This window comes from Carettochelys insculpta, chromosome 3 (genome assembly GCF_033958435.1).
Source record: "Carettochelys insculpta isolate YL-2023 chromosome 3, ASM3395843v1, whole genome shotgun sequence".
NCBI lineage: Eukaryota > Metazoa > Chordata > Testudines > Carettochelyidae > Carettochelys > Carettochelys insculpta.
Genome location: NC_134139.1, coordinates 91,911,415 through 91,925,135, shown reverse-complemented (window position 1 = coordinate 91,925,135; position 13,721 = coordinate 91,911,415). Strand labels below are relative to the sequence as shown.

Here is a 13,721-nt window from a genome sequence, read left to right as displayed (position 1 = left end):
CCCTGATCTCTCTGCTCAGTGTTTTGATCTCTGGTACCCTGCACTCATGCACCCCTAGCCTTTCAAAGATCTGGGAAGCATCTGACAACTGTCCAACAGCTGAGTGTGCTGCTCCATTTGAGGAACAAAGAGCAAATCACTGGACAACGCTGCACTAGGAATACAGCAGCAAGCAGGCTGCTGCTGCATACAGAGGCACGAGGGGAGAAGACAGGGACACAGGACTGGTAACATTCCTAGGAGAGGGTGTTCCAGACAGCCCCAAGCCATGCCACAGAGGGGGAAAGGAGCTCTAGCCTGACCAGTGACTTGAACCCTGGGCCCTCAGATTAAAAAAGTCTGATGCTCTACCAACTGAGCTAGCCAGGACAGGTGCTGTTTTTATATTCTTCAGCCTGGAGAGCTCACAGACCTGTTACTTCTGGAGGATGAGGAGACAGAGAGCATTAGCTCTGTCTTCCCACAAGCACTACATACCTACAGGGCATTGCTCACACAGTCCACACTCAGAGTACAATGATGGACATAACCTGTTATCAAAGCAAGTGTGAACACCCACTGGTGATTTTTGTCTTGTCAACTTATGGGCTTCAACCTAAGTTTTGTCACAAAAAACTTGGTAATGTAGAGATAGCCTTGAAGATTTTTAAGGGAGTCTTGGTTGATAGAGCAGAAAATGGAGACAGCTCACTTTGCAAGGATTTGACCAACTGTGCTTTTACGAACTAGTTTAGCTACAGCTAACTGCAAGTGTAAATACACCCAAAAATGAACTAAGGTCTTGTCTACACTTACACTACACACCCCTCAGAGACAGGGTGTCGTTAAAAGTCAGGCACAGTGTAAATGTATTTTGTCAGCAAAAGTGCAGACAAACAGCTTCCACCTCCTATGAGCAAGGGTTCACAGTGCAGACAGGAGAGCACGCCAGAGGACAATGTGCTGTTTACACTGCCACTTGCTGCAACAAAACTTTTGTCTTGGTGGGGGAGGAGTGATTAAGCACCTGTGAATGACAAAAGTTTTGTTGCTTAATTGGCAATGCAGACAAAGCCTAAGAAAGATCAATCACTTGTGTGCCACTAAGAGGAACCCATCTTCACTGACAAAGATTTATGAGTAACTACACTGACACATGCCTGGTTGTTTGATGTAGTAGGATAGTACTCTATTGCCTGATTCAGCCCCTAGCTAAGTGAGCCTCACAAGTACAGTTTTAGCTATCATCAATTCAGTAACCCATAGATTCCAAGATTTGTCTGGCATTGTGTGTGACAATTAATGCAAGTTAGCTCATTCACAAGTTTGGAAATAGCTTGCCTATAATCGTCAGCGTTGATTTTAAAATACATGATGTGGATTTCATGCCAGAGCAAGGATTTCCCTTGCAGGGCCTCTCTGCTTGGTCAGGAAGCACGTCAGCAGGTATCTATCCTTCTTAGGAAAAGGACAGGGCAAAGTCCATGGGAAGCCTTGGCTAATCAGAGGATTTTAGGGGGAGCAGTCCTGGGTGGCAGGAACTATGGTCCAGAGTTACAGTGCCCACATGGCACTCTGGAGACTCACTCAATTCTCTGCTTTCCACAGATTCACGCAAGTCACTTAGGCCAGTGCTCAGCCACCTTTAACACCTCATGGCACACTTCAACAATCTATAATTTCACAGCACACCCAATATATACACAACCCAATCCCCCTCCCCCGAATAACTCAATGCCATCCCCCCGAACTAGGCCCTTCAGCCATGCCCCCCTTCCCCCCACAGGCTCTAACCTGATGCTGGTGACTCACCAGACCCACTACCACTGCTGCCACCACCCAGAGCTGCCATCGCCAACACCACCACCTTGCGCTTCTCCCATGAAGCAGTGGGACACACGCGCAGAGCGGCAGAGGGTACTCCCTCCGCACGGCTCTGAGCCACACTCAGCACGGCTTCGTGGCACACAAAGGTGCCATCGCACACCCATTATGGAGCACTAACTTAGGGCACATCTACACTAGCACTTTTGCATGTGTAACTGACATCACTTAGGCATGTGAAAAGGCCCACTCCCGAGCAATGCAAGATACACTGATTGAAGCACTGATATGGATTGTAATACACCAGCAGGAGATACACTGCCACTCACACAGCTACCAGTTACGGTTGGTATAAGTAGGTCAATGGGAGATCCCTTTGGCATATTTACATAGCAAGGATTTAGGATGATCAATACTTCCTAAATAAACAAACAGTTTTAAAATGAGAGAAAAGAAATCATGAAGAGCTCAGATATCATGACAACTAGGGCCATATAAATACTATAGCTAGATAATGGGTTGCTTCAAGGCCACCCCTTTTTTAGTCTCTAGCCCAATAAGAGCTTCTCATCTCCTACCTTTTACCAGTCCACTGCTTGGCATGGCTGTGATCAGAAAGTGGAGAACAGTTAGAAAGGGAAATAGAAAAGCTGCCTTCTCAGCAAGAAAGAGTAGCCCTCGTGGTGAGCAAGCTGACCTGCCACCCATACTTGAGGCCTGTACAGATACAAAATTGGTATCTGCATCCACATCTGCAAAAAATGAGCTGCAGATAGCTGCGAATTCACAGAGTTCTAGATACAAAATACGTATCTGTATCTGCAGAAATGAGCTGCAGATATCCACGCCCACCAATGGCCATGGATATAAAGCAGCTATCCACAGATTTGTAGGGCTCTATGAATACTCTCCTGCTTGCCCACAGCCCAGGAAAGCATAATAGCTAACGTATGAGGGGTGACCTTCAGGACAAGCCTATGAAACAGGACAGGTAATACCATTATGAATATTAAATATAATTACTGATCTGTTAAGAATGAATCTAAACAATGTTCCTGTTAATCAGCTTAATAGTTACAAAGAAAGATGTTTTCTTATTAATGCAAGTTCTACCTCAAGAAGAAAATGCAATAAACAGAAGGAAAATTGAGTGGCTGCCTGATATTTTCAGAGGGAAACTGAGGTTAAGCCACTTCTGAACTTCCGTGAAATGGAAAATTACTGGTTATTCCTAATCATTGTCTGTTTTTGATTTTCCACCCCACCCCCTTCCCCAAGAAAAGAATTAGCCCCAGAGAAGTCCATTTACCCTATTTAAAAAAAAACAAACAACTTAAAACATGATTTCAAAACTGTAGAAATTCCCTGTGTAAACATATACACACATACCACCCCTCTTATAAACTACAGTTCACACAGCTGCCTGCTGTCACAGTAAAACAGCTAAAGTCGAGAGGTTTTTTGCTTTCAGCCAAGATGGTGGCAACAATGACAGCACATTGACCAGTATGCACTTTTGTTTTTCCCATGCAATGGGCCAGGAATTGTACAAGTATACAGAAGTATGGTCTCTGCCCCCAAAAAATTTACTTTCTGAATGTGTCCAGCTTTCTTCTGCTCTAGGAAAAAAAATCAGGTAAAAGCATAAAGCAAAGAGCCTACCATTTGAACTAGCAAGCACCAGTTTTTCCAACAGGAACAAAGCTTTCCTCATATACAGTGATAAATACAGAAGACTTACTGACACTGAAAAGCTTTTCAAAGGGAAAAGTTACAACTTGGGTTTATATACCAATCTCTTCTACACGGCAATTTACAGGGGTTTCTCTCACCTAAGACACTTGACATCTCCAGTAAGCTAAAACTGAATGCATGCATTTTTGGATCCCACAAGCCCTCCAAACACACTGCCACCACTCCTGCATATTTCCATCCACAAGCAGTGCTTACATTACAGAAAAAAAATTAAAAACAACTTTCCAATAAACCTCTGTTGCTTTAAAGTTTAACATGTGTTTAAAATAACCTAATGGTATTTTGTTTGTAAGCTCCTGATCCTTTGTTAAAATAGTTTCCATCAGCCATTTGATGTCCAAAGTAAATAGACACAACTGACCGTGTACACTCACTTAAAAAAACCTCATTCATAGAACCCGTGAACTGCTCAAGAAATTGCAACACAGCAAAACCAGAAAACATGAGCTAAATACTCTATAATAATGAAAATGCTAGCTCCTTCTTCTCAGCTCTGTTTTTATTTGGTTTTTGGTATGCATTCATTGATCTTTGTGCTGGTAAATGAATAAAACAAAATAGGAACTTGCTGGGCAACTTTAAAAAATTAGTTTCAATGTAGATAAGTGATTTGTTAAATATTTTTAACCTTCACCAAGCACATTTACTGGGTGGTTCTGTTCTATTTCAATAGACAGGGCTTAAAGTATCCATTCAAAGCTATTTCCTGGTCAATAATGCAAAGCCTCTTCACAATTATTTCTAAACATAAGAAACAAAAATTCTTCTGCAGCCCAACCAATTACAATAGCAACTTTCAAGTCAGAAGAATGAAGATGCAAGTACTTGCAAGTAAGAATCTATAATCCCCACAATACTGTACTTAAAATTATTTGGTACCTTGCTACACTGTTCAGTTTTCCCAAGAGAGTACTACAAAAAGTGAGTGCTAAGAAGTCCAATGCCCTTGTGCCATTCATGGTTGTTCCAACTATGGTTTCCAACTTAATAGCATAAGCAATCATGTCACAATTGACCTTTAACTCGCATAAATTAAACAACATAAAAGACAAAGAGCTTTAAATAGTCAAGAGTCTGTCTTGATTAACTGCTGTTAAACTAGTAGAAAACAGAAAAAGAAGGGAAATGTATTAAGATATATTTAGCACAACTGTTTTTACAGGTATCAAGAAAAGCAATCAGAATAGTTTATGAGATACTAGAGGCAGAAGCCAATGAGACCCATGAATAGACACACACAGACAGAATAATTAAAGCAGCAGCAATTAAAGAATGAAATGTCAACTTGGTCCAAGGCTACCCAAGTCTAGAATTATAAAAATCATAGAATCCATTCTGTAGTATAACAAAGATACACAATCAAAGTGTCTCTACTCCAGTATATCATCACATTATCTTTGCTGTATGCAGAGTTTGGTTTGAAGTCACAACTAACATAGGTATGTCAATAGGTAGAGAACCAAGCGGCTATAGAGCACAAAAGAAATATAGGTGATATTCCTTTAGGTTGCAGGAAAAAGCAATGGCACCAATGCTTGCTTTACAGAAGAGAACCACATCGTTAAAAAAAAGTAGCAATGAATAAATCTATATTCTTCCCTATCATTTCTTCTGAAGAATAAACACAAAATGGTTACAGTTATATCAGAGGCCTCTGGGGTTTGTCTACACAGGGACATCAGACCAGCTATTGGTGCTTCCTGTAAGCTGTGCGCTTGTGCAGACACTCGGAGATTCAAATGCAACCCAGCTGATCAGCAGAGTGCCCACAGCTAGGTTTTGTTACTACTAGTGGTGCACATGCACGCCAGACTCAATGCACATAAAATTTATTCTGCACATGGAGGAAAAATATCAGAGGGAACATTACTAGGTATAGTTGTACCAGTGCGTCTCCCCATATGGACAGTCTTATTCCATAATGTGTGTCCACACAAGCAACCATATTACTGTAACAGTGGTCTGTTTACAACAGTAAATTCACCTGGTAACTACAAAGAATCTATCCTAGATTTGTAAAGACTAAGGATGCCCCCTCACTGCACAGCTACCTCAGTCATCAGCACCTGGACGAGCTTCAGTGACACACTGCAGAACTATAGCAGAGTGGTTCTACACTAGCACTACACTCACTCATCTGAGAGCACAAATACTCCTGGGGTCACTTCCCGCACTTGTTTGCGCTGCAACTGAATCAGGCTAGGATTCTTTCACAGTGAGTAGTCAGATAACTTGCCCATTCTGCTAAGCACACTGGAGGAAACCATGGTAAGGCACTAGAGGACTATCAGCACTTGAGTGGTTCAGCCTGTCCCCACACCACAAGTTACTAGGTGGAGTATAAGCAGTATGTGGAACACCCAACAGGGCAGACCAACTACCCATGTTCCTGTAAGCTGAGTGCTGGGGTGGCCACCCAAGAGGATTCAGGTGCCCTCCCATTGATTAGCAGAGTGCCCACAGCCACTCTCAGTGGGTAGCCTATTGATGGTGCACATCCCCACATGTCTTAGGGCACGTAACAAATTTATTCTGCCCATGGATAGAAAAAGTTAGAGGGAACACTGCTAACTACCCTAGGTATAAAAGCAACACCACTAGACGATGTGTTTATCAACAGAAATCATGTTAGGGATAACACATAAGAGCAAGAGTAGATTCTGCAGTGAAGTCCTGAAAAGTGGAATCCTCAGTTCCTTGAAGTCCATGGTTAGAGTCCTATCATCTTCAGGGGAACTCGAATTCTCTCTTAACTAACAGCTGGTCAGATACTGCACGTAAGATGGGTTGTTAACCTCAGTACAATCAATCAATCACTTTGCAGAGAACAGGTGGCTACACCACAACTGGCATGACCCTTCCAAGCAGTCTCCATAGTGATTCAATGGGTCAACTGACCCAGATAATGAAGTATCCTCTCACTGCTAAAGGTGGGCCCCAGAATAGGGTCAAGGTAAGTTTGTGGGTCCGTGCAGAAAGCTTGCAAGCCACTCTAGACTTTTTCCTGTAGGTAGAGGAGTCCAAAGCGCTGTCCTCACAAGGGACAGGAAGCATGGTCCAAACTGTTTTCAAACACTGTAAGCAACATGATTTGCAACTATCATTACAAATACGCAGGAACAGCACTGCAAACTGGTCAGAGAGTAGTGTTGAGCATGGCAAAAAGGAAAAATTCTGTGCACATTGAACAACGAAGCCATGGACAAAGACAGCTATCAAACACTGTTATTTTCAAACAGGTTTAGCTTAGCTAGCTATCACAGCTGTGCTCTTACAACATGCAGTGTCCAGTACTGTCAATTCGGCACACTTTAATCACAAAAAACAATTTATATTAATTCACCTGTACAGGAGAATCATGCAGTATTTGTTTGAATTAAGAAGAGGCAGCAAGTGACAATAACTGACCTGTACCAGCCATTAGACATTGATGGTCGACAGTAAGGCTATACACATATTTACACAGAAGTGTCTACCTAAAGCCTATATTCAAATTCAGTTTAAATCCTGCAATATAAGCTTCTATATCATCTCTTCAGACAAAAGTCAGTCTGTCAATAAATCCAAGTATAAAAGGCAAATATAACCTAGTGTAATGCTGACAGACCCAGGTTGCTGACCCCAGGGATAGAACCTGCAAGCATAGGGTTTGGAACCCTGCACTCTACCACATGAGCTAAGGCCAGCTGGCTCTCAGCCAAAGCTGTAGAGCAGAGACTTCACTCACCCCCAACAAGATCTCAGTGTCTCTGGATACTACATAGTTCCTCAGCTTCTGAGACCTTCCAGCAGTTCTTCCTGGCCAACACACCAGTTGTAACACTGACAGACCTGAGTTGCCCGCACCAGGGATAGAACCTCTGAACACAGTGTCTAAAGCCCTGCACTCTACCATGTGACCTAAAGGCCAGCTGGCTCTCAACTGTGGCTGTAGAGCAGAGACTTCACTCACTCCAGATGAGGGCTCAGTGCCTCTGAGTACTACAAGAGCTACAGTCCCCTCCACTGTTCCCTGGAAGCTGAGCACTTAAGTGACCACCCAGGAGAGATTCAGGACTTGGCCAGCTGATTACTAAAGTGCCCACAGCCCCCCCACAACACATGGGTAGCATGTGTTTCTATTGGTGGTGCACATAACATTTACTCCACTTGTGGACAGAAAAAAAAAAAGAGAGGGAACACTATTCCTTCCATCCACAAATGCTCAGAAAACTAAGTGCCACTCTTTATAATTGTACTAAAAAGTTTAGTGTGGTTCCTTAATTGGATTTCTTTTCAAAGGAGAAAGGAATTCCAGAAGTCTACTCTAAAATAATTAGAAGCTGATAAGACTTTACTACTAAAAATAAACGTTTACAATCTCCTGTTGAGCATCCAAATAGAATCAACCAGATCCAAATGGTTATTCCCAAGACTTCCTTGAGTGTATTAATCCTCAACTAACAAGAATGCATTGGTATCTACAAACCTGAATCCTCCTCTGTAAACTGCCTTCTCCCCTGGCATCTATTGATACCATTTTGGCAGTTCATCTCCATGCCATCCCAGTTTTGAGTACAAGCAGAATAGAGCACCAAAACACAGCACCGTCTGACGAAAAACTGTCTAGTCAGCTAGCTGTGACTACCTTAGCTATTTGTCAGGGGCACACATAGAGAAACAAATGCTTTAAGTATTTGTTATAGTTTTGATGGATAATACAGATGTTTATTTGTATCAATTTTAATTTCACACAACTGTGAAGGTTTTGGCAAGTCAATTATTATGAAAGCAGATTTGATTATTCAAAACGTTTAACTTTTAGAACCATAAACGCACAAACTGTCAATATCACACATCAAAATATATAACATATCCTAAAATCAAATGCTAACAGGCTAACTAAGAAAAAACACTGGTTAGAACTTCTGTCCATTGATAGAAATATTTTTCATCAGTTTGAATGTACAATAAGTTAATGTTTACTGCCTTTTTTTTTTTTTTTATAAAAATCTTATTCTTCTAAACCTAGTCATAAGGGGGTGGGCAGGGAAGGCAAGGGTGTACACATACGGTAATAAGAAAACACTATAAAAAAGTTTTATGAACTGACAGCAGGCACAAGATAAAACTTTAAATATTGGTCCATGGTCAGGAAATAAAATCTGCAGGACTGAAAGGCAGACATATCCTGAATGAAAAATTAAACATGGAACATCGTGCCAACATAGCACAATTATTTACAGGCTTTTAAGTGCCAATTCTGACATTCAGATGCAATGACAGAGGTTAACATGCATCCACAGCAAAACACTTTTTCCCTGCTTACTTCTTCATTATAACATTGTCATGCATAGAGTGGTAACAGAAGGAGATTTCTGATATGAAGTTAACAGATCAAATTCACACTGTCAAACTGAAAAACCAATGACAGTCTTTAATTTATTCACTCATCTGAGCTTCTTTTCAAAGCACATATCAATCATGTCAGATGATTAAACTATAGCCAGCCTTGATTATTATGTGTAGTACTAATTAAGTGAAAGCCCGAGTAAAGAATGACCTGTTAAAAGGAACAACAATCTGAAATAAGTAAACTTGATTTCTTTTCTTGCAAAATTTAAGGCATACAATAAAAGCTTTTCAAATAATTAGCAAGTTTATCCCTTTATCAGGTAAGGCAAACTTTCAATGCCAAGATAATATACGGAAGAGGAAAGAATGTGTTAGGTAAATAATCCATGTGACAAAGCAAGACATATTTCATTAAAACAATGAAGGTCTTTGACAATCAACAGGACCTTTCTATGCAGTTAATCGTGTTGTGAAGTTAAGCATTACACCACATTTCTACTGAATTCTTTCATAGAGGCTACTTGCATGCCCTGTCATCATAGGGTAGCATACGTACATGAGCTCAGACTCACAAAGGCTGGAATTACTCAGGTCATCCTATATGAAGGCATGGGCATGGCTTCCAAATCTGCCTTAGTACAATGTTGCCAAGAACCAACCACAGCTATGCAGCTCTATCAGCATTAAGATGCTTAAGTGCTTCTTCTAGTCAATAGCAAACTCCCTCTACAGAAGGACAATAATCATAGCTTCAAGTCAGCTTGATGCCAACCAAAGAATGTGATCAATATAGTATAACTAAACACTCACAAAGATGCAAATAATAGGCTGCAGGAAGTAACTGTTCTCATACAATCCTTAATCATTTTCCTCTTTGTGTAGCATACTGCAATATGTAAGAGCAGTCCATAAAATATCTGTAGTCCCTTAACCCAGGGGGGAAGAAAGGAGGTTATAGCTCTATGATGTGACAAGGCCTTAACTATCTTTAAAAGGCAGATCATAAATTAAATCAAAACTAGAGCTGCCAGTATCTGACTCTGGAGGAAAAAACAAAACAGACAATACTTTAAAGCTGCCTTTGCCTTGACAGGCAGATAGAAACAATCACACACAAAATCCAAAGTGATCAAAAAGTTATGGACTCCTGAAGCTGAAAACGCACATCACCAGTAGACAGCCCAGACCTCTCCAGTGGTCTGTCTCCCGCTCCTCTAGAAAAATATGCCCATTTGTTCAGCTTTGAAGATGTTCTGCAAACTCTTTTCAGATGCAACAACTCTACCAAGACTTCCCATGGCTACCTCAACATCCTGATGAAGGCTCAGAATAGCATGGGAGGCTTTAGTGAATAAAATGAGAGAGACAGATGTTATAATCACAGAATCTAGAGCTCAGAGTGCCAATCCCAGATCTAACACTAATTCCTTCAGTCTGTCTGCCTGTAAAATGGGGTTAATAGTTCTTCCTTACTAGTCTCAGAGGGGTAGCCACATTAGTCTGTAGCTTTACCAAAAATCAAGCAGTCCTATAGCACCTTAAAGATTAACAATTTTATTAGGACTGCTTGTTTTGCTTGCTTAATAGAGCTGGTTACAGTTTTCCATCAAAATTGTAGCAACTCCTGGGGGGTTTTTTTTGGGGGGGGTGAGTAATTCCCTTTGCTTAGCACCTTGCTGAAAGAATTAGATCATAAATGTACAATTCTTTGAACAAAGCTGCATTACTGATTATGCAAAAAGACCAGGCAATGTGACCACAAGTGAAAGGGGCACAGGGATTAAGCACTGGACAGAACCTAATTAAAGAAAACACACACACACCCACACACACACACACACCTCTGAAGTACCGTACAACTAACGCCAAGCAAAGTTATCCAGCTCATCTACATACACCTCCCCAAAATAAATTCGGTAACTGTGCTGGATTCTGAGCTAGGGAGCCAGGAGAGTGAAGTCAAGTAAGCGAATGGGGAATCTCCCAGCAAACTGCCAGCTCTCCAGCAGGAGTCTGGAAATCCTCAGCCAGTAGTTCCAGGCTCATACGCACTCACGGCAAAATCAACACTTCCAGCCCAAAAGCGGGGCTGACTTCGAGTCAACATCAAACAGCCTCCGCGGCGCAAAGTTTGGCACGTTCTCAGCTCCTCTCCTGCCGGGGGAGGGCGGGGGGGCGCAGTTGCGCTGCTGCTTCGCCAGCCGAGCGGCCGCCCTCCGGCTCGGGGTTATTTGGGAGCATTTCGGGCCGCTTCACCAGGACGACAAACTAAGAGCCGCGGCGGGGCCCAGCCCCCCGCCCCCGGAGAGACCCACGCACCCAGAAACGGTGAAAAGGAGGCGAGAACCAGCAGCAGCTCCCCGGCTGCAAACCACCCTGGCCGGCGGTGGCGGGGCCGTACGCTCGCTGGCCGCCGACCGGGGGAGTCCAGGCGCCGCGGGGAGGGGAGGGAGCAGGCGGCCCCCGGTGCTCCGAAGAGGAACACGGGGCGCTGACCGCGCAGCTGCCCTGGCGCGGGACACAGCCGCTCACCGCCGGGCGCACAAAGTTGGTGCCGAGCGCGCGGCGCGCCCGGGGCCGGCGGACTTGCTCTTACCCTTGGTCCAGTCCACCACTTGCTTCGGGCTCCACTTGGTGACCGGCTCCATGCTGGGCGCTGCCGCGTCGCGGAGCCAGCGGGGCACGCCGGCCCGAACCACTTGGCCCGCGCCCGCTCGCCCGGCCACAGCCTCCGCTCTCCCGCCCGCCGGCTGGGCTGCCCCACGCCGGCCCCGCCTCCCCCTCGCGGCCCGGCCCCTCTGGGGCGGAGCGCGGGAGCCGCTCAGGTGGCGCTGGCAGCGGCCTCCCGCCCAAGCGGGGGCTGAAGCGAAACTCCTGAGGGGCCGGGTCGGGCCGGCACAGCGCGCCCTGCTCCCGCCTGCCCGGGCCGCGCCGAGCTGACGGCTGTGCAGCGCGGCCAACTTTTGCGGAGAGAAAAGCGGGCGCGGGGGCGGGGCGGCAGCTGGGACAGTCCCAGGCGCTGGCAGAAAGCCCTGCACCCAACACCAGCCTGCGTGTCGGGGCGGGAAGCCTCGAGGGTTGCCCTATAAAAAAAAACAGGGCACCCCTGCGCGGGAGGGGGACCGTAGCAGTAGCCACCCACTGCCCTGGTGTTCATGTCTGTCCACTATATGAATACCAGGGGAGCAGGTAGCTACTGTTACAGATCCCGCCCCGCGCAGGGGTGTCCCCGGTTTAGAAAGGTCCCATATCTCAAATATCTTTACTGTTGGGGGCCATTGACTCCCGGCAAAAAACAGACACAGGGTCTGGGGGGCAGAGGCTCTGGGTTTCTCTGAGTTGTGGGGTGGGGCCAGAAATGAGGGGATCGGGGTGGGGGTGGGGGAAGAGTATGTCTCGGGGGTTATTCCAGAATAGTTTATTCTGGAGTTAGTATCCCGAAAATAAGCTATTCCAGAATAACACGTCCACACTAAAGAGAAGCCCCAATATAAGCAAAACTTGTTCCAAAATAGTGCGTCCACATGCAATAGAGAACTGCTTGCAGAAGGTCTAAGTAAAATACCATGTCTGTGCAGCAGCTTTATTTCAGAATAAACTATTAGTTATTTTGAAAGAGCAGCTGTTACTCTGAAATAACTTTGCTGTGTAGACATACCCTTAGGGTATGGGAGGAAATGAGGGCTCCAGCTGGGTCTGGGCTCTGGGAGGAACTTTGGATGAAGGCTTTGAAGTGCAGGGGGGACTCCAGGCTAAGGGCAGGGGGCAGGAGTCTGAGAAGGGGTGCAGGCTCTGGCAGGGGGCGAGGGTTTTGGGATGGAGCTGAAGATGGAATGGGGAATGAGGCATGGGAGGAGGTTTGGGGTGCAGTCTCTGGGAGGGAGCTAGGATGTGGGAGGGGTTCTGATGGGGGCAGGATTGGAGGCCTAAGAGGGGCTAAGGAGCAGCACTCACCTCAGGAGGCTCCTGGTGGGTGTTACAACAGGGCTAAGGCAGCCTCCATCCCTGCCCATCCTGGATCCACTCTGCTCCTGAAAGTAGCTGCCAGGTCCAGCCCCCTGACAGAGCGAGGACAGGCGGCTCTGTGCGGTGCATGCTGCCCCTGTCTGCAGAGGTGCCACTCCCGCAGGTCCTATTGGCCACAGTTCCTGGCCAGTGGGAGCTACGGAGCTGGTGCTGGGGCAGATGGCTGTACTCAGAGCTTCTCTGATCGTCCATGTAGCCCTTAGGCACAGGGAGATGCCAACAAGCCAGATCCCACAGCTCTAAGGCCTGGGGGACACCAAGTCTTGGGATTTCTGTCCAGGTGCACAATGACTTGCTGCAGACATGGTGAAATGAAGCAACAGGCCAGATCCAGCCAGTGGGCTGCAGGCTCCCTACCCCTGCCGTATATAATGTAAACCTTTTTAAGGTAGGGGGAAAGGTAGCACCTGCTTCCAGCACATATATTTTCTTTAAACAATATCTCCTGGGATTTTTCTTTCCTTTTCCTGAGTCTCAATTTCTCTTAAAAGGGCCTAGATTGGTGCTTAATTTTTGCCAGGGTCGAGCCCCAGCACATCTCGGCTTGGCAGTTTATAACCCCTGGAACCTCTGGGCTTATCACCTCAGCTATGAAAATTAAAAAAGAAAAAGAAAATATCTGAGACCCAGAACCTCTTCCATTACAAATTTAGCACTAGCCTGAGTCCTTCAAGGAGTTGAGGGAAAGCTCTCCCCTTCAACACCACAAACACACACACGGTACTCAAATATCCAACTCAAGACCCAGGGCTTAAATTCAGCCAGAGCCATCTGGAGCTGAGCTCCAGTAAATATTTTCAAAT

General features: G+C 45.1%; 1 protein-coding gene across 1 annotated transcript in view; it reads right to left on the bottom strand.

Moving 5' to 3' along the window:
* Positions 1 to 11,804, bottom strand: part of CNKSR3 (CNKSR family member 3) — a 75,513-nt gene extending 63,709 nt beyond the window's left edge. The window contains exon 1 of the mRNA XM_074990351.1: positions 11,489 to 11,804. Coding sequence (XP_074846452.1) covers positions 11,489 to 11,540 — 52 coding nt within the window. The 5' untranslated portion in view covers positions 11,541 to 11,804. The remainder of the gene's footprint in view (positions 1 to 11,488) is intronic.
* Between the last annotated feature and the right edge of the window lie 1,917 nt (positions 11,805 to 13,721).